Below are 22,391 nucleotides of genomic sequence, written 5' to 3' on the forward strand. Positions count from 1 at the left end.
TCACTCCTCCTTCACCCTGGCCTCTGGATAGCCAATTAATTAGGAAGGCCCACCTACTTAGCTTGCTAATTATTTCTTTGTTGTGTCTCTTCTTTCTAACTTTAATACCACTGCCCCTTGTGCAGGCTTTCCTCTTGCCTAGACTGTTCAACTAGCCTTATAACTGCCTATAATTGTCACCCTTAAACACAACTGCTAGAAATATCTGATACAGAAGCCATATCACATCATTCCATACTTAAAACGCCTTTGAAGTTCCCATTTGCATTCAGGATGAAGTATAAGTTTGTTAATATGGCCCTTAAGGTGCTCTGTGATCTGGTTTACAGTTGCCACTTCTTGCTTTGGATTTTATGTTCTAAATTGCTTATAATAGCCTGTCCATACCATATTTCTTTTTTTAGGCTGGTTATCTCTGGTTAATCCCTATTTTTATTTTAAGATTCATCTCAGGCATTAAATCCTCCAGGATACCTTCCCTATTTTTGCCTCTGTATTCTTATACTTCTGTAGCACCTTGTGCATGTCAGTCTTTTTTAAAAATGAATTTATTTATTTATTTATTTTTGGCTGCGTTGGGTCTTCATTGCTGCACGCGGGCCTTTCTCTAGTTGCGTCGAGTGGAGGCTACTCTTCATTGCGGTCTGCGGGCTTCTCATGGCAGTGGCTTCTCTTGTTGCGGAGCATGGGCTCTAGGCGCGCGGGCTTCAGTAGTTGTGGCTCGCGGGCTCTAGAGCGCAGGCTCAGTAGTTGCGGCACATGGGCTTAGTTGCTCCGCAGCATGTGGAGTCTTCCCGGACCAGGGCTCGAACCTGTGTCCCCTGCATTGGCAGGCGGATTCTTAACCACTGCGCCACCAGGGAAGTCCCCCATATGTCAGTCTTTGTGGTTATTGGATTATATTATTATTTTCACTGTCTCTTGGTTCCTAGACTGTGAGTTCCTTTTGAAACATGGCTTTGTATTTGCAGTGCCTATCATAGATCCTGGTACGTACTTGTTTGTTCGATGAATAAAGAAAGGATGGGGGAGTACAGGAAGATGAATACATAGAGAGGGAGAAGATAGGTTTAGTTTTCGACATGTTGAAGTGCTTCTGGGAAGTTTGAGGAGGAATGACTACCACCAGACATTAGACATAAAGTATTTAGAAATTAGCAATAAGGTTTGGCTTGGGTACGTGGATTTGGGAGTTTTTAGCTTAAACGGTAGGGATGGAAGCCTTGAGCATGAATGAGCTAGTCCAAAGAGAATATATAGAAGGAAAAGAGAAGAGTGTCAAGTTTAGAACCTTGAGAAATACCTACTCACCTTTATGATGTATAAGTACCCATATCAGGTACTTAGTAGAGGTCAGTTAAAAGGAAAGCTGATTCTTGACTATTTGGTAGATAGGAAATTCATCAGTTACATTAGCAAGAACTGAAGACCAGCTGAAAAGTGTCCTCAGATAGAGTTAAATTTGTAATTGTGGGGCAGAATATTGATAGAGTTCTTTCCTGATGGCCTCGATTTACTCTGAAATAGGAAACTGACAGAGGCTGGAGGGAAGGATTCATACATAGGTTGAAAGTCTACTATATTCCAACACCAAGGCAGAGAGCTTACTCTGTGGTTGGGGAGAAAGTCAGTTAACAAATAAAGTAATGAATGTATAATGAGGAAACATTATTGGTCTTAAGGCAAATGATAAAGGTTTGGAATAGCTGCCATGTGGGATGGGAGAGGGATCGACCTAGGGACATATGACAGTATTTTGGAGGGTTCACCTCAGGGTGAAGACTAAATATGTGTAGCACTACATGTAATAAGCATGTGGGACTTTTCTCCAGCAGTGCTTGGCAACTGAGTATAAATAGATAAAGTGGATGGTGATATTGAACTAAGGTTTGGAGGTAACAGAACAAGGGCAAGGGGATAAGTTGGTTTGGGGTGCTGAGAAGAAAGTGGTGATATGATGCTCTGTAACCTGGACGTGAACGGGTGTGATAGAATGTTAGAGTGTTTGGTCCTCTTCTCTTCTTTTTTTTAAAAAATTATTTATTTATTTATTTATTTGGCTGTGCCGGGTCCTAGCTGCAGCACGTGGGACCTTTGTTGCCACGTGCAGGATCTTCGTTACGGCATGCGGACTCTTAGTTGCGGCATGCATGTGGGATCTAGCTCCCTGACCAGGGATTGAACCTGGGCCCCGCACATTGGGAGTGCGGAGTCTGGACACCACCAGGGAAGTCCCCTCTTCTCTTCTTTATACAGTGGTTCTCAACAGGGGACGTTTTGGGTTATCACAACTGTGTGTGTATGTGGGTGCTACTTAAACCTAGTGAGTAAAGATCAGGGATGCTACTAAACATCCTACACTGCACAGAACAGCCCCTACAACAGAATGTTCTGGTCCCAAATGACAGTAGTGTCATGTTTGAGAAACTCTGATCTGTATTAATTCCTTGGTGATCTCATCTAATTCCTGGCTTTAAATACAGTTTATATGCAGATGACTTTCAAATTTATATTTCTGCTCCAGACCTTTTGCTCCCAACTCAGACTTGTATATCCAGCCTACCTACTCAGTATCGCTATTTGGATGTCTAATAGACATGTCAAACTGCTCCACCTGCAGCCTTTACCATATCAGGGAGTAGCAACTATCCTTCCATTTGCTTCTGCCAAAAACCTTGGTGATTATTTCTGTCACACACTACATCCAGTCCATATGGAAACCCTATTTGCTCTACCTTCAAAATATATTTGAAATCCAGCCACTTCTTGCCATCTCCGTTGCTATCAGGCTGGAACAAGCTGCCTTTATCTCTCACTTGGATTACTGTGGTAACCTCTTCATAGATCTCTTTATATTTATAACCTTACAGTCTGTAGTCAACACAGCAACCAGAGTATTCCATTTAAAACATAAGTGAGATTATATCACTCCTCTGCTCAAAACCACCCAGGGGGCTCCCTGTTTTACTCAGAGTAAAAGCCAGAGTTCTTACAGTGGCCTCCACAGCTCTGCATGATACGACCCCTCACTATCTCTCTGACCTCGTTTCCTACTGCCCTCCCACTTGCATACTGCATTTTAGCCACACTCTGCTTTCTTGTTCTTCGAATATTTCAGACACATCTCCTGTTTTAGGGCCTTGGCCCTGGCTGTTGGCTCTGCCTAGAACACTCTTCCTCTAGATAACTGCATGGTTAATAATCACCTCCTTCAGGCTTCTGTTCACATGTCACCTTCCAGCTGAGGCTTGTCCTGATTACCCTGTTTACAGTTGCACAACCCCTCCCCTACATTGCTCTCTGGATCTCCCTTTACTCTGCTCTTCTCTCTCTCTCTCTCTCTCTGTTTTTGCAAAGCACTTACCATTTATAACATAGAATATATTTTACTTATTATGTTCCTCATCTTTCTCTTTACTAGCATGTGAGCACTGCAAGGGTGGGATTTTTATTTTGCTAGTCAATATATATCAAGAACCTTCAGTAGTGTCTGGCATTTAGTAGGCACTCAGTAAATATTTGTAAATGAATAAATGAAGGTTAAAGGACTACAGTTCTTGATGAGGTCAAAGAAGTAATTGATTAAAAGTAAGGAAGTAGAAATTAAGGATAGGAGTTTGTGATCAGAGGTAGACTCTAGGAATATAGCTGTAAACAAAGCTATAAAAAACTCCAGGCTTTATGGAGCTTACCTTCTAGCTTGGTAAGTTTGTAGTAAACCATAATAAATACATGTGTATTATGTTTGATAGTTGTATATGCTAAGGAGAAGGGAGGGTGACATTTTAGATAGGTTGGCCAGGAAGGTCTTGCTGAGAAGTTGCCATTTGAGTGAAGATGTGGAGAAGGGGAGAGAATGAACCTTGAGACTACAAGGGTAAAAATATTCCAGGCAGAAGGGTAATGTAGGTAATGCTGAGACTGGCTTCAGTCAGTGGGATATGTGAAAAAGTAGCCTGTAAGGAGAACCATATTGTAGGTAAGCAAGGAGGGAGGTTAAAAGGCCATTCTTTGCTAGCCACCTTCTAGAACAGAATCATTTTCTTACAGTAAAAGAAAAGAGAATGATCCCTTGTTTATTTTAGCTATTGCTTTTGCAAATTATATCTTTGTGTTTAGGAAGTCATTCAAGAATGGATGATGACAAACTATATATTTTTTAATTAATTAATTTTTTGGGCTGCATTGGGTCTTTGTTGCTGTTCGTGGGCTTTCTTTAGTTGCGGCGAGTGGGGGCTACTCTTTGTTGTGGTGCGCAGGCTTCTCACTGCGGTGGCTTCTCTTGTTGCAGAGCACGGGCTCTAGGCGCGTGGGCTCTAGAGCGCAGGCTCAGTAGTTGTGGCTCACCGGCTTGGTTGCTCCGCGGCATGTGGGATCTTCCCGGACCAGGGCTCGAACCTGTGTCCCCTGCATTGGCAGGCGGATTCTTAACCACTGCGCCACCAGGGAAGCCCACAAACTATAGTCTTTAAAAACATTTTAGGGCTCGAGCCCTGGTCCAGGAAGATCCCACATGCCGCTGAGCAGCTAAGCCCGTGAGCCACAACTACTGAGCCCGCATGCCTAGAGCCCGTGCTCTGCAACAAGAGAAGCCACCGGAATGAGAAGCCCGCGCGCCACAATGAAGAGTAGCCCCTGCCCGCCGCAACTAGAGAAAGACCGCGCAGAGCAACGAAGACCCAATGCAGCTCAAAATAAATAAATAAATAAATAAATTTCTTTTAAAAAAAACAACACATTTTAAAGCAAGTTTGTATCATTACCTTTTGTGGACAGCAGAGGGAACCATTTTGCCAGTTATCTAAATCTGGAAGGAGGTTGTTTTGAGATAAAGCCCTTTCATTTACTGTGTTATTAAAACAGTAGTTCCTTTGATTTTTTTTAAAATAAAAATTTGTTTTCTTCTAGAGCTTTATTAATATTTACCTGTATGAATGAGATATCATCTCACACTGGTCAGAATGGCCATCATCAAAAAATTTAGAAACAATAAATGCTAGAGAGGGTGTGGAGAAAAGGGAACACTCTTGCACTGTTAGTGGGAATGTAAATTGATACAGCCACTATGGAGAACAGTATGGAGGTTCCTTAAAAAACTAAAAATAGAACTACCATATGACCCAGCAATCCCACTACTGGGGATATACCCTGAGAAAACCATAATTCAAAAAGAATCATGTACCAAAATGTTCATTGCAGCTCTATTTACAATAGCCAGGACATGGAAGCAACCTAAGTGTCCATCATCGGATGAATGGATAAAGAAGATGTGGCACATATATACAATGGAATATTACTCAGCCATAAAAAGAAATGAAATGGAGGTATTTGTAGTGAGGTGGATGGAGTTAGAGTCTGTCATACAGAGTGAAGTAAGTCAGAAAGAGAAAAACAAATACAGTATGCTAACACATATATATGGAATCTAAGGGGAAAAAAAAGGTCATGAAGAACCTAGTGGCAAGATGGGAATAAAGACACAGACCTACTAGAGAATGGTCTTGAGGATATGGGGAGGGGGAGGGGTAAGATGTGACAGGGTGAGAGAGTGTCATGGACATATATACACTACCAAATGTAAAATAGATAGCTAGTGGGAAGCAGCCGCATAGCACAGGGAGATCAGCTCGGTGCTTTGTGACCGCCTAGAGGGGTGGGATAGGGAGGGTGGGAGGGAGGGAGATGCAAGAGGGAAGAGATATGGGAACATATGTATATGTATAACTGATTCATTTTGTTATAAAGCAGAAACTAACACACCATTGTAAAGCAATTATACTCCAATAAAGATGTTTAAAAAAAAAATTTACCTGTATGGCTGTACTTATGTAAGAAAATTTGATAGAGTATTCATGAAATTTAGAAGAATTAATAAACAGCATGAAAATCTTTAGAGAATAAATTGCATTTTGTCTGTAATCATTTTCCGGTTTTTGTTACTTGCCAGCCAATAGTGACATTGATAACATACTGTCATATTGGGGTTTCTTTTTAGGTTATACATTTGAATCTTAAAATTAGTTCTGTTTCTCTTGTCATGACTGTCTTAAATCTGTTTTGTAGCAGAAAATGTATATTGCCATTTGATCTTAGTTCACTTTGCTATGGAAAGTCTTACTCTGTTCAATGACAGTGTAAGGCCCTGTGATCCTTATATGTGTCTTGAATGTTTTTTGCGTTCTGTGAATGTCTAGCACAAATATATCAACCTCCATGGTTATACTTTGTAAAATCTTCCCCCCGCTTCTTTCCATATGTAATAAGTGATAACGGACCTTTGGCCCTTTCATGAAGTGTCAGTATGTGACTCTGCTTCTTACTTACCAGCTATTTATCAAATACTTTGATCCTTGATCAGTCTAACTTTTGCCCTGCTGACTTTCAGGGTGGTTTTTAAGAATCATATTAAGAATATGCAACTAAAAGGACTTTGAAGGCTAAGAATTAAGGAATTTTCAGATTGCAAGGCTAAAGGAAAGAGAAAGCACGGGACGTTGAGATGGGTTTAAAGGAGGCTTTTTTTTTTTTTTAAACATCTTTATTGGAGTATAATTGCTTTACAGTAAAGGAGGCATTTTTAAAAGGAACCAATCTACCAGATAGGTTTTTTTAAAAAAATTTATTATTTATGGCTGTGTTGGGTCTTCCTTTCTGTGTGAGGGCTTTCTCTAGTGTGGCAAGTGGGGGCCACTCTTCATTGCGGTGCGTGGGCCTCTCACTATCGCGGCCTCTCCTGTTGCGGAGCACAGGCTCCAGACGCGCAGGCTCAGTAATTGTGGCTCACGGGCCTAGCTGCTCTGCGGCATGTGGGATCTTCCCGGATCAGGGCTCGAACCTGTGTCCCCTGCATTGGCAGGCAGATTCTCAACCACTGCGCCACCAGGGAAGCCCCTACCAGATAGGTTTTTAAAATTATATCTTGGTGAAAGAGTTAGTTGAGAGCTCATTTACTGTTCTCCAGGTGATTCCTTGGTTCATTCATTTAAAAAATGCTTACTGTTGGATACTGTGCTGGAAATAACAATATGTAAAAGATGTGGTACTTGGTTTTAAGAATCCCTTTGTCTCATAGAGGAGTGAACACATTTTTTTTTTAACTTTTTGGCCGCACCCCACGGCATGTGGTATCTTAACTCCCCAACCAGGGATTGAACCCACGCCTCCTGCATTGGAAGGCAGAGTCTTAACCACTGGACCGCCGGGGAAGTCTCAGAGGAGTGAACACATTTTAACAGTAGTTTCACAGTTGAAGGCAAGATCACCTCTTTGGTGGGCCTTGGAGTGGGCATGCATTGGTCAGGGAAGCCTTAAAGAGACCAGGAGAATTGGGCTTTGAAGTGTGGATGAGTTGGAGTTGGCCCAGCAGATGATGGGGTGTAGGGTGTTCCACAAAGTTGGCTATTTAAGTTTAAAATCTAGCTCTGATACTTATGGTATAGTCTTAGGCCACTGTGCATCAGTTTTATCATCTGTAAAATGGGTATAATAATTGCACTGACTTCATAGGATTGTTGTGAAAATTAAATGAATATATGGAAAATATTTAAACTGTGCCTGGCATATACTAAACAATTGAAGGTTACCTTTTTTTATATATATATAATAAGCACTCCTTAAGGTTAACTTACTTATTTATTTATTTACTTATAGCTGCGTTGGGTCTTCGTTGCTGGGCGTAAGCTTTCTCTAGTTGCGGTGAGCAGGGGCTACTCTTTGTTGCGGTGCACAGGCTTCTCACTGCGGTGGCTTCTCTTGTTGTGGCTCTCGGGTTCTAGAGCGCGGGCTTCAGTAGTTGTGGCGCGTGGGCTTAGTTGCTCCGTGGCATGTGGGATCTTCCCGGACCAGGGCTCGAACCTATGTCCCCTGCATTGGCAGGCGGATTCTTAACCACTGCACCACCAGGGAAGTCCCCTGAAGGTTTAACTTTCAATATCGTTATTCTAAAGATCTAGGCGGTAGAATTGGCAGGTTGTGGTCTTTGATTGTGTTAGGGGGAAAGGATGCATCTAGGGTAGTGGTTCTCATCCTTGGATCTGGGCAATTAAAACATGCCGTGAGCCCCACCTAGACTGATTTAATCAATAGCGCTGGCAGTGTGGCTCCAGGTGATTCTAATGTTCAGTCAGGCTGAGAACCACAGGTCTAGGACCATTTCCAGATTTCTGGCTTGGGTGATTGGATTGCTGATGGTGCCATTTACTAGGATAAAAAGCAAGTTGAAAAAAAAAAAAAAAAGATGTTGCTTTTAACATAGCACTTGGGCTTTCTAAGAATCCTGTTAGCATTTGCATGCTTTAACTTTCTGTAACTAAGGAATACTTTTATTTTTATTTAAACATTTATTATTTGGCTGCGTCAGGTCTTAGTTGTGGCACGTGGGATCTTTCATTGTGGCATGCGGGCTCTTCCTTGTGGTGCGTGGGCTTGTCTCTAATTGTGGCACGTGGGCTATAGAGCAGGACAAGCCCCGCGGCATGTGGGGTCTTAGTGCCCTGACCAGGGATCGAACCCGCGTCCCTTGCATTGGAAGGTGGATTCTTAACCACTGGACCACCAGGGAAGTCCTTAAGGAATACTTTTAAATATTTGTTTCTGGATTGCATATCATAAATGACTCCAGACTTGTGTGACTTTCATGTTCTTGTATCTGCATTTTATACTTTGAGGTTTTTTTTAGATGTTATCTGCTGCTGTTCCTTCTCTTTGGACTTACTATCTTTCAAAATACCCTATAATTTATATATTTTTAGGTTTGTTTGACTCTCTCTTTTAAAATTTCTTGTTGTTGCTTCCTCCCCTTCATCCTATCTGGCTCCCCTACCCCTGCTACCACCACTACTAGAATATAAGCTCCACCGGAACAGGGATCTTGATATTTTTGTTCACTTATGAATGCTAAATTCCTGGTACATAGTATATAATACATACTTCTTGAGTGAATGAATGAATGAATTACTATCAGGCTGGTTTTGTTTTCTTCTAGGTTCTTGGCTCTGCTCCAGAGTAAGTGAGATATTGTAGAGCAGAGTTTCAGAGGAATCTGTGAGAACTGTTTCTTCCTGTATTTAATTGATAAACATGAAGCTTAATTTTTGGTTGCTAAAGGTTGTAAGAATACAATTGAGCAAATGCTTCTTAATACATTTTAACAATGAAAACTTTTTTTTAATGTTTTGGTAGGAACCACCAAAGCCACCTGTAAATACTTTTAAAGTGGGAATGAAACTTGAAGCTATAGACAAAAAGAACCCTTATCTGATCTGCCCTGCAACTATTGGAAATGTTAAAGGAGATGAAGTTTATATAACATTCGATGGCTGGAGTGGAACTTTTGATTATTGGTGCAAGTATTATTGTCGAGATATTTTCCCAGTTGGGTGGTGTCGCCTGACAGGAGATGTATTACAACCACCAGGAACTCATGGTAAGATAATAACTAATTAATACATGTTCTTTTATTTTATTGAAGTTAGATCTAACTGCTCTTGGCATTGAGGGTAGGATTTCATGTCCAACTGAGGAGCAGCAGGCAGAACAGCGAGGGTACTGTCCAGGTTGGAGAACTGGAGGTAAAAGTTTACAATTAGAATTTTTGAGGGCCAACACAACATCATGGTCTGAATTGACAGTCCACACTGGGGAATATGGACAAAGCTACAAGTCACACTTAGACTATTGAAGCCTTGCTGCTAGAAACATTTTGGGGTGCTCAGGTACCTTTATAGTTGATAGTCTATTTAAAATTACACATGGCATTCCATTGTTTGTATCTTGAAGATAGTTTTTTAAAGGTTGGGCATAACAAGTGTTATATACATGTTTTACATGATTTTGGTTGTTTTTTCAAGTTAAATTGATACTTTGATAGCGTTAAGTAAAATCTACATGTCCGTAAAAATTTTTGACTGTGGAAGCCATCATAGGTTAGTATGTTATTTCCGTCATGTGTTTATCAGTTGTAATGATGTGCTTCCCAAGTTGAATATAGTGTCATCTAGTCTAGATATTTTCTTTCAAAGAAAAGTCATCAAAATATTGAAGCTCCTTGGTTGACTTTTCCAAGGACATAGACATGCCTAACCTGGTCTTCTGTGATGGAATAACTGCTGAGGTTTAAGTGGAGTCTAAGCACAGAACCCAATCATTTGGCCTAAGTTAAATGTAAACTTATAAGTGGAATCAAATGTAAACATACTTAAAATTTACCCCACTAAATTTATTTATTTATACCAGAAAAAAAAAGATGGGTGTAGCAAATGAGTAGGTAGTGTGGTGGAGGAGGGCAGTGGCTAGGTATGAGCACATAGCCGTATTATTCTTGTAACTGCTATTAGAATCTTCTGTAATTTGGAACTTTAACACATCCCATTATACTACAATACTACCTACCATGATGATCTTTTTGTTAGGTACCTCTTTGGTTCCCTGCTGCCATAATTTTAGGAAAGAGATGTTAATGGTTGATTTTTGTAAAATTTAGTGTGATACAGATTTATGTGTGTATGATACTAAAATAAGGCATGGGAATTCCCTCGCGGTCCAGTGGTTAGGACTCCATGTTTCCACAGCAGGGGGCATGGGTTCAATCCCTGGTCGGGGAACTAAGATCCCACAAGCCCTGTGGTGCAGCCAATAAATAAATAAATAAAATAAGGCATAGTCTCTGCCCTCAAGAAGTTTACCTTCTAGTGGGAGAGGGATGAATGGAGGGATAGACTTTAAAAAAAAATACAATACAGAATTAGCAGTGTAAAACTAGAGATGTATGCTAGATATGAAGGTGCCGGAAAGACATCTGGTCTGTTTAGGCTGGCGGAAAGGTGGTTGGGTAAAGCTTCACAAAAAGACACACAATGTGAGTATTAAGAGAGGAGAAGGAGTTTGCCAGGCAGAATGGAAATAAAGGTAGGGTGGACACATCACAAAGGTGTGAAATTGCACAGTGTGTTCTGAAAACTGGTGAGTTCAGTTTGGGACATGGTAACTTTGGAATGTGTAGCCCAGAATGATATTGTCCTTCAGTATCTGGTCTCCCTATTTTTTTCCTTAATAACGCAGTTTGGCTGCCTAACATAAAGACTAGATTTCCAGCCTTTTTAGCAGTTAGTTATGGCTGTGAGACTTAAGTCCTTGTCAGTGGGATAAAAGTACAGGTAGTGTGTTACAGAGAAGTGAATGTACCATTCTCTCTTCCTTCTTCTTGCTTCTGTCCTGCTGCTAGGAATGTGGTTGTTTTGGATGGAGCTCTATCTTGGATTATGAAATGGGGACCGTATTCTAGGCATTTCGAAGTGGAAAGCAGAAAGGAGCCAGAGTTCCTGAGAACTTTGTGGAGCAGAATTTTTATACTAGCCTATTCCAGACTATTATTTGAGAGAAATAAATTTCTGTGTTATATAAACCACTGTTTTAGGCTTTTCTGTTACTGTTAGCTGAATTTAATCCTAACTGATTCAGGGTAATTTAGGACATCTAGGTAGACATGTCCATTGGATGGATGTACATGCAGGTATGAAGCCTAAAAGAGTTAGGTCTTGATTGACAAAGCAGGTTTGAGAATCATCACGTTCATTCAAATAAATACGCTTTGTGTCGGGTGGGATTATAGGTGCTGGCGGGGGAGTTGGTGTGGAGGTGGGCAGCTTACACATCCTGTTGATAGCAGTGAGTGGTGGAAGTTTTGCGTGTGATTTTATTTATACATGTGTAACCGGTGGCGGTAGATGAGGATCAACCACAGAACCTTGTGGGTCAACATTTAAAACAATAATTCTCACACTGGAATCACCTGGGAGAGCTTGTTAAAAGGCTGATATCCTGATGCTGACGTCTAGGGCTTCTGAATCAGTAGGTCTGGAGTGGGGCTCAGGTGTTTCCATTGTACATGGTTTGAAGCCCAGACTTTGAGAAACACAAGAATAAGAGATGGGTAGATGATAGAATTCAATTTAGGACACTGAGAAAAAGTATATAAATGTAGGCAAAGCACTAGGTTGATTCCCCCAACAACAGGAGAGGAAAGATTTTAAGCAAATAAGTATTCAACACTATCAAATGCAACATAAAACTCAAGAGAGAGAGCTCATTAGTGGTCTTAAGTAAAAGCGTGGTTGCTAGACTTCCTTGAAAAAACAGATTTAGAAAGTTGAGGAGTAAATAGGAGATGCAAAGTGTTTTTAAAAATGTGACTTCAATACTTTCAGAAATATGCCTCCTCTGTCCTTTACCCCACTAGACAGTTCACCAGTTAATGTGAAATTTAGAACCTTTACCTCAATTTATGTTCCTTTACCCTCTACCATTTATAGTTGTCTTAAATATTTCCTCTATATTCATTGAGAGTGGCATTATACAGTGTGATAATTTTGGATTCAATCATAAAACATAATTTAGAAAACTCAAGAAGAGAAGGAAAATCTATTGTATTTATGCACAGTTTTGCCCTTTCAGTTGTTCGTTCTTCTTTCCTGATTTTCAAAGATTCCTTCTTTTATCATTTTTTTTTTTCTGTTTAGAGAACTTCTTTTAGTCATTCTTTTAGGGTATGTTGGCTGGCAACAAATTTTTAGTTTTTCTTCATCTAAGAATGTCTTTATTTCCCCTTCATTCTTTTTTTTTTTTTTTTTTTAATTAATTTATTTATTTATTTATGGCTGTGTTGGGTCTTCGTTTCATGTGCGAGGGCTTTCTCTAGTTGCGGCAAGTGGGGGCCACTCTTCATCGCGGTGCGCGGGCCTCTCGCTATTGCGGCCTCTCTTGTTGCGGAGCACAGGCTCCAGACGCGCAGGCTCAGTAATTGTGGCTCACGGGCCTAGTTGCTCCGCGGCATGTGGGATCTTCCCAGACCAGGGCTCGAACCCGTGTCCCCTGCATTGGCAGGCAGACTCTCAACCACTGCGCCACCAGGGAAGCCCCCCCCTTCATTCTTGAAAGGTGGTTGCTGGATATAGAATTCCAGGTTGGCAGTTGTTTTCTTTCAGCACTTGAAAAATGTTGTGCAGCTTCCTTCTGGCTTCCATGGTTTCTGATGAGAAGTTTGCTTTTATTCAAATTGTTTTTCCCCTATAGGTTCCATTATGATTATGGGTCTGTTTTTCCTTGTAGTTCTTCTAGTGTTTACATTATGCTCTGTCTGTTTTCTGGCTCCATTATCAGGTGTGTACAAATTTGAATTCTCTCATAACTTTCTGGTCCATTGAACCTTCTGTAGTAATCCTCTTTATGTTTTTTGTTTGTTTTTTTTTTTAGCTTAAAGTCTGCTTTTATCTTGTATTAATGTAGCTATACCAGCTTTTTGTTATTGTTGTTATACCAACTTTTATTTGGTTGGTGTTCTTATTCTCTCTCTTTCTCTTTCTAATGTTCAGCCTTTATCTATCCTAATCTAAAGAGATGTATTTCTTGCAAATAGTCGGATTTTTATTTTTTTGCCAGTCAGCCAGTCTGACTGGAGCTTTTAATCTATTTATATTTATTGTAATCACAGATATATCGGGTTTTCAGTATGCCATCTTATTTTGTGCTTTTTATTTGTCTTGCCTTTTCTATGTTTTGTTTTCCTTTCTTACCCTTTTTTGGATTATTTATTCTTATTCCATTTGTTCCCCTCTTGTTTGGAAGTTATACACTATATTTTCCGTTCTTTTAATACTCTAGGAATTTTAACATGCTTTCTTCAAGGAAGTCTGAAATGAATATCTTTCTTCTGCACTAAGACAATAAAAGGAACTTAGAATACTCTACCTATTTACTCCCTTCAAATTCATGTTATTACTGTTGTATATTTTAATTATATATTTTTGTAATCTTATAAACTATTACTATTATTGTTTAAGTAATCAATATTTGTTGAGATTCACCAACATATTCAACGTGTTCTTTGCTCTTTATTCCTCCTTAGTAGGAATCCTCCTTAATCCCTTTCATCTGGGATTAATTTTCTTCTGCCTGAGGTAGATCCTTGAGACTTTCCTTTAGTGAAGGTCTGCTAGTGGCATGCTTTCTCAGTTTATGTTCATCTGAATATGTCATTATTTCACCTCCTTCCTTGAAAGACATTTTTTCTGGGTGTAGAATTCTAAGTTGACAGCTGTTTTCTTTCAGCACATTGAAGGTATCATTATTTTGCCTTTTGATTTTCACTGCTGTTGACAGTTCAGCTGTCATTCTATTTTTCCTCTGACAGTAATGTCATTTTTTTCTCTAGCTACTTTAATATTTTCATGTCATCTTTGATGTTTTCATTTTCACTCTGATAATTCTAGGTGTGGGTTTTGTTGAATCTTGGCAAAACCACACAGATACAAATGATAAGTTGTTTACTTTCATTGTGAAAATTTTTAAATGTTGGATATTATAATTTAACTGTTTTATCATTATTAAGGATTTCAAATGTCACAAGTAATTTGACATTGTGAAGCATTTTTTATGACTACTTTTTTTTCATTTTGTTTTTGTACTTCTAAAAAATTGAAGTACAGTTGATATACAATACTGTGTTAGTTTTGGGTGTACAGCAAAGTGATTCAGTTATATATATATATATATATATATATATATATATATATTCAGATTGTTTTCCATTATAGGTTATTAAAAGATATTGAATATAGTTCCATGTGCTATACAATAAATCTTTGTTGCTTATCTGTTTTATGTATAATAGTTTGTATCTTTTAATCCTATACTCCTAATTTATCCCTCCCCCTTTTTCCCCTTTAGTAACCATGAGTTTTCTATGTCTGTGAGTCTGTTTCTGTTTTGTATATAGATGCATTTGTATTATTTTTTAGATTCCACATATAAGGGATAGCATACAATATTTGTCTTTCTCTGTCTGACTTACTTAGTATGATAATCTCTAGGTCCATCCATGTTGCTGCAAATGGCAGTATTTCATTCTTTTTAATGGCTGGGTAATATTCCACATATATATATATGCCACATCTTCTTAAGCCAGTTGTCTGTTGATGGGCACTTGGATTGTTTCCATGTCTTGGCTATTGTAAATAGTGCTGCTATGAACATTGGGGTGCGGGTATCTTTTCGAATTAGAGTTTTCATCTTTTCCGGATATATGCCCAGGAGTGGGATTGCTGGATCATATGGTAGCTCTGTTTTTAGTTTTGAAAGGAACCTCCATACTATTTTCCATAGTGGCTGCACTAATCTACATTCCCACCAACAGTGTAGGAGGGTTCCCTTTTCTCCACACCCTCTCCAGCATTTATTATTTGTAGACTTTTTTTTATAGATTTTAAAATTAATTAATTACTTAATTAAGTTTTGGCTGTGTTGGGTCTTCATTGCTGCTCACGGGCTTTCTCTAGTTGCAGCACGCGGGGGACTACTCTTCATTGCGGTGCATGGGCTTCAGTAGTTGTGGCACGTGGGCTCAGTAGTTGTGGCTCACAGGCTCTAGAGCACAGGCTCAGTAGTTGTGGCGCATGGGTTTAGTTGCTCCACAGCGTGTGGGAGCCTCCTGGACGTGGGAGCCTCCCAGACCAGGGATCGAACCCGTGTCCCCTGCATTGGCAGGCGGATTCTTAACCAACTGCGCCACCAGGGAAGTCCCTATAGACTGTTTGGTGATAGCCATTCTGACTGGTGTGAGACAATACCTCATTGTGGTTTTGACTTCCATTTCATTAATAATTAGCAGTGTTCAGCATCTTTTCGTATGCCTGTTGGCCATCTGTATGTCTTCTTTGGAGAAATGTCTATTTAAGTCTTCCGCCCATTTTTTGATTGGGTTGTTTGTTTTTTTGATGTTCAGTGTATGAGTTCTTTGTTTTGGATCTTAACCCCTTGTCGGTGGCATCATTTGCAAATATTTTCTCCCATTTTGTAGGTTGTCTTTTTGTTTTGTTGATGGTTACATTTGCTGTGCAAAAGCTTTTAAGTTTGATTAGGTCCCATTTGTTTATTTTTCTTTTATTTCTTTTGCTTTGCGAGACTGATCTGAGAAAATATTTCTACAATTAATGTCAGAGAATGTTTGCCCATGTTCTGTTCTAGGGGTTTTGTGGTGTCATGTCTTATATTTAGGTCTTTAAACCATTTTGAGTTTATTTTTGTATATGGTTTGAGGGAGTGTTCTAATTTCATTGATTTACGTGTAGATGTCCAGCTTTCCCAACACCACTTGTTGAAGAGACTTTTCTCCATTGTATGTTCTTGCCTCCTTTGTCATAGATTAATTGACCGTAGGTTTGTAGGTGTATTTCTGGGCTCTCTATTCTGTTCCATTGATGTGTGTCTGTTTTTGTGCCCTACCATTGCTGTTTTGGTTACCTTAGCTTTGTAGTATCATTTATGACTACTTTTTGAATACAAATAAATCAACCCATGCCAAGGTAGAATTTGGAAACAGTAGAGTAGAAACAAAGATGTGCCCACTGGTGCCACATTCTGGTTTGTAAAGATTCACAGAAATCCCCAGAAGAACCTTAGGATTCTGGGAAAAGTATGGTTAAAGATTGTTAGTTGATACTTAACGTTGCATATATGATTCATTTTGATTGTTTTTCAAGCATTGCTTATTAATTGCAGATAGATTAATAGGGTTAGTACTGTACTTGCTTACACTAAGTGAAATACTCTTTTTGAGTAGAGAAAACATTTACTTTAGCCAATATATCATTCATTAAATGGCAGCTATAATATATAAGTATCATTTCTTAGATATAATGTGAAATATTCTTGAAAGCCAAATATTTTTAAATTATTTTTTATTAGTTTTAAATCATTTTTCTCTAATAGGAAAAGTAATGTTCAAAGGAAAGAGTTGAGAAAAGCATGCAGAGATAACCATGGCAAACAGTTTTATCTATATTTGGGTTCATAGTGCCTTTTTTTCTTTTTGTTTTACACATATACCTTAAGAACACGCACACAGCCAAATCAGTAGAATAATGTTAAGTTATGGTGTATTTATTCTTTAAAATCATATAGAACAGTTTAGAAGAATGAAAGTGTTCCTGTTTACTAAGAAAGAAAACTCTCCAAGATGTATTAATTGAAAAAAAACAACCCCCCCATACATACAATATAATACCATTAAGTTAAGACAAAACAAGTAGTATGTATTTCTATATTTAACTGTAGATATATGTATATAAATACACAGAAAAGATCTGAAAGGCTATACGGTATATCAAATCTGTAACAGTGATAATTTCTGAAAAGGGGCATAGGGTGGTAAAGGAAGTGGTAATGGGGACTTTTGCTTTTATCTGTGGCCTTTTTTTTTTAAACAAGAGTGTATTGGTATGTTACATTTGTATCTTTAATTAACAGTTTCAGTTTGAAGAGAGATTATCCTGCATATTCCACTTTCTTGCCTACTTTTTCATGCTATCTTGTGACTGTATTCCCATGTGAAATATATCCCTACAAATTCAATTTTATTTGTTTTTTACTCCATTGTATGGCTATACCATAATTTATTTAACCAAACATCTATTTTGTTTGGCATTTAGAATGTTTCAAGATTTATGTTATTAAAGTAGATGATATGAAGAATATATCTTTGCATACCTCTCTAATTATCTACATAGAATAAGTTTGTTGAGTCAGAGGGTACGTTTCTAAGGCTGACAAATTGTCGTTCAGAAAGGTATACTCACTTCCACTCCCCCTCAGTGGTGGGTGAAAATGTTTTTTTCCTTCTCTGGTCAACTTTGGGCATTATCTTCTTATTTTTGCTAATTTTAAAAATGTTATTTTAAAATTTTTCATTTCTTAGATTACTAGTGAGGTTGAATCTTTTTCTTTCCATGTATTTTGGCCATTAATATTCCTCTAGCATTTTCCTAATTGTCTTCTCCCATTTTTTTCTTAGAGTGTTCCTTTCATTGTTGATTTGTTTGAGTGCTTCATTTATTGCACATATCAACCCTTTGTCATAAAAGTAAAAACCTTTTCTCGGTCGTTTGCTTTTTAATGTTATTTATGGTCTTTTAAGAAAATGTACAGAAATATTAAATTTTTTGACTTGAATATTAAATAATTTAAGGGCCTTAGAGTTAAATAATTTTAAAAGGCACAAATAATATTAAATCAATTGAATTTTATGAATTAAAAAAAATCTATTGTTTTCATTTGTTTTGAATATTTCTTAAACACATTGGAAATGTTTGTTTTTTGACCTTTGTTTAATTGCTTTTCCAATTTTTTTTTTTTAGACTGCAGCACATAAAACCTTTTCAAATAATTAATGACTAAAGACAATTCACTAGTATAGTTTCTTAAAGAAATGTAGTGAGGCTTCCATGAGTGCTACTTTATTTGACTTTACATTAAAAACCTTATTTAAGCTTTACTGGTTTTCCTTTCAAGAATAGTAATAAGGTTTAATTTACTTTAAAACTTTTTCTAACAATTTTTCTGCTGGTGTTAACAATTCTATAATCAGAAACAGCTAAGTTCTTATCAGGCCTATCATTGGTATAAAAATCCACTGAGAAACATACCTTCAATAGAAAATAAAGCAAGCTGAGTGGCTTTTTTTCCTCGTTTATTTAGGTTTTCCTTTCTTGGCTCTTGTTAATGACTCTACAGTCTTTCAAAGCTCTTTACTTCTGGTTGGTGCTGTCACAGCTCATCAGATTTATTCTAGAGACCTGCACAGGGTGTCTGGTGAGAAAGAGGAAAGAAGTATGTGTGCTGCTGTGTCCTTGGCAACTTAAGGCTGAGTGAAGTAAACTAAAACAAAGTTCATTGTAGATTTTTTTCTTGCAAAATTTATTTGATCTTGCTATTCTCTGTTTCGATTTTTCCCCCTCCCTTTGTATCTCATATCTTAGTTCTCTCTAAATAAATGATAGAAATTTAGGAATGCCCAGTAAACTATTGGTTAACTATTGGTTTCTTCTCATATTGCCCTTCCTTTGTCTCTGGCATATACAGTCATAGGAATTTATAGCCAGTCATTTCATTAAAGTCCACATGTTTAATACATGAAGGACAAGACTTGGAATCCAGCAACTTAGCATCAGAACTGGGACACCTGTTATTTTAAAGGCTATGTATGATTTTTTTTAAAAACTTTTCTTTTCCCTGTCTTTATTTGGGAAAGTTTGTAAACAAATAGGTTACTATTTTGTTTTATAAACACAATAAATGTAGGTTTTTAGTCTTCTGAGAAATTGGGGAAATTCAGAAGCAGAGGATTCTTTTTAAAAATTTGACCCAATGTTAAATTTTTTCTAATATTGTGGGATATTCAAAGTTTTTTGTTTCATTTTATAAATATAGCTATATTATAAACCATTTTACCTGGCTTTAAAGCTACTTAAATACTTTTAAAGTTAACTATATAAATTAAACTTTAAATTTATATAATTTCTGAAACATTAATGAATTAGTTTTATTTAACGTAGTTTCAGATTTATGCATCATTGATTATAAATTAATGACCCACACTAGTGTGAAGTGTCATCTTGTAGTCTAATCCTTTAAGCATTTGTGACCATACAAACCAAGAAAGAGGGCAGCAAGCTTCCAGATGCTTAGAGTATAAAGTTGCAGGATCCCAGGGGTATAGAGGAATTCCTCTGGTCCAAAGGGAAATGCAGAGGAGGGGAAAACCTAGAATCAGAAAGGTGTAGCCAAGCATTCCTGTCTAGTGGCACCATATCCTGTCAGTGATCATTTTAACTCTTTTCTTGATAAAAATCCTTCAGTTTATTTGGGTCCCTGACCCCCTGCCTCTCATGGAAACAGCTTTAATTTCCAAGTGGAACTCAATGGTAACATGACATTTCCTTCACAACTTTGTAAAACATTTCTGATTATGAATAATTGATAGAACTGGAATATTAGATTTTCTTTGTTGTTAATTCAGACATAAATTGTATGAGTAGGAACTTTCTTCTTAAGATTAAAGTGAAAAATAGGTTTTAAATATAATTAGCCTGGGCACTGTTAGCTGCTTCTTTGAATGGTGGTTTATTTTACATCGTGTGTGCGTGCACACATGTGTATGGTTTAGCTTTTAATTAAAATTTTAAGGAGTGGGTTTTAAAATCTAAACTTTTGATCTTTTAAAAAAATGTAATTAGTCATTTTATATTGCAGTCTTATTTTCTCCTACGTAACATTTTCCTTTGGAACTATTTAAAAGTTAGTCTTTTTAAAAAGTTTTATTGAAGTACAGTTGACTTATAATGTGTTAATTTCTGCTATACAGCGAAGTGACTCAGTTATACATATATATATTCTTTTTCAAAGTTAGTCTTTTGAGAAATATTTCAAAGCTTCCATGTGCAAACAAGAAGTAGCTCTGCTCCCCACCCCCCCATCTCATTCTCATTTTTAAAAAAAACAAAACCAGAAATTATGGTTGCTTTTGCTCTTTGTTTGGGTAACCAGAGGAGTATGTGGTTTCTATAACTTGTGCTTCACCTCTCTCTAAATTTTAAAATTAAGATTTTATAGTTTTTCGGACATATCTTTACCAAATTTTTCCCTCTTTTTATATGACTGTGTGTGTTCAGTAAACACCACATAAAGCAGCACTTTTCCTTTCTCTGTGTTATAGTGGGTCAAAAGTAGCAGAGGTACATAAAATTAAGGCTGTAAAAAGTTCGAGGTGTATCAGTCCTATCAGAAAGCTTCTGAATAAACATTCGAGTATTTGTTTAGATTTTTGCCCTTAATGTAGCTCAAAATAAAATACAGACTAATATGCTTAGTATGTTTAGTACTTTTCCTGTTTGGTATAAAAGAAATAGGTAGAAATGCTATCAACCCAAATTATTCACTCAAAAGCCAAGAAATTTTAAACAGCTGATATTTTCTTTTTCATATGTACAGCTTGGAACAAATGTTTTGCTTGTGCAAATGAGACAGCTATTATGATGCAAAGAAGTATCTTGAAGAAAAAAACAAATGTCCTTTTTCTGTTTTCAGCTAAATACTGCAGTAATTGCAAGCAGAGCCTGAAGCTTCTTTCTTGTTTCTGTTCTATGATATATTTTAACAAGTTCTCTTGAGACTATTAAAGTGTCTTGGTTTTTAGGACATGTGGTCCAGCGGGAATAACTTTGTCTACAGACGCAATGGGTTGGCAGTTAGATTTTTGCATGTCTTCTCATTTGTTTCCAGATTCTCTGACCCAGGGTAACCTTTGGTTCTTTTCTGAAGGCAGGAGTGAAGGAAGTTTGAGCAGGTGACTGATGATCACTGTCTATACAGCCCACAGACAATATGCGAATTACTTTAGCAGCCCTCTTAATCCCCTCCCCCCCCCAAACCAACAAATGCAAATAGCTTCATCCCATTTGCTAGAAATTCAGGCTTGCTCCAGCAACATGGGCTTTGTTGTTAACTCGCTTTCTCCAGAAAGGCAGTTTTATTCCTGGTAGAGGAGAAAGGCTATCAAATGGAACCTAAATCACCCTTGTGGTAAATACAGCAACAATTTGTTTCTCTGGAATATTTCTAAAGGTAGGAATTACCCCAAAAGTTTCTTTCTATTGCAGTTGAAGTGTGGTTAAAGAAATTCATTGTCTGCTTTGTTAGCTTTTGTATATTAAATATCCCAGTCATTTCTGTTATATAAAAAAAAATCCTCTATTTTGTTCTAAATATTATGTGCTGAAATTGTTGGCACTATTATTTGATTAGTCACTTCTAAAAACAGTTTTACAGTACAAGGGAAAAGTCAGATTTTGGTTGTTTCCACGATAAAAATGGTTTAAAATAAGAAAGGAACAACCCTATTGTAAGTCAAACTTGATCACTTAAATCTCCAGTTTGTAATCAAAAGTTGCCAAATATTTTTCTATAGCTTTGAGGAATATGACATGATTTTTCACTGGTATTTCGTGAGACTTATTAAAAGGACTTTTATGATATAGAAATGTGGATAACATATTTTACTAATTATTGTGTCAATACATTTAATGTGTTTTGTGGAAATTATAGTGGTGACTGCTATGTTTTTTTTAGGAGCATAATGGAAGTCACTCTATAGAAGTCATTCAATAAGAAAAAAGACGTTATGGTTTAAAAATTGAGTGACTTTTACAAGCTCAGGCTTGATAAACCATAATGGAATAGAATATGAAAAAGAATACATATATATATAACTGAATCACTTTGCTGTATACCTGAAACTAACACAACATCGTAAATCAACTATACTTCAATAAAATAAATTAAAGGAAAAAAAAAAGCTGGTCTTGTTAGGTGAATTATGAATTGACCTGAAACAACTGAAGTTGCTTCTTTTTGTGTGAACTTTCTTAAAATAGTAAAGATTTTGGAAACTGTCATCTTCTTTAATAATGTCATTTTAACCAAAATCTTGGTTTCCCATGAACTGAGCAGATATGAGTAGTAATTGTGAAATAAAATGATCTTCACGGGAAGCACCCCCAATGAAG

General features: G+C 37.4%; 1 protein-coding gene across 3 annotated transcripts in view; it reads left to right on the plus strand.

Moving 5' to 3' along the window:
* LOC132358893 (sex comb on midleg-like protein 2) overlaps positions 1 to 22,391 on the plus strand; it is a 68,709-nt gene that overhangs the window by 17,945 nt on the left and 28,373 nt on the right. For all 3 annotated transcript variants that reach the window (XM_059912150.1, XM_059912148.1, XM_059912149.1), the window contains one exon: positions 9,181 to 9,424. In XM_059912150.1, the coding sequence (XP_059768133.1) occupies positions 9,181 to 9,424 (244 nt within the window). The remainder of the gene's footprint in view (positions 1 to 9,180; positions 9,425 to 22,391) is intronic.

This window comes from Balaenoptera ricei, unplaced genomic scaffold, assembly GCF_028023285.1.
Source record: "Balaenoptera ricei isolate mBalRic1 unplaced genomic scaffold, mBalRic1.hap2 scaffold_528, whole genome shotgun sequence".
Classification (NCBI taxonomy): Eukaryota; Metazoa; Chordata; class Mammalia; order Artiodactyla; family Balaenopteridae; genus Balaenoptera; species Balaenoptera ricei.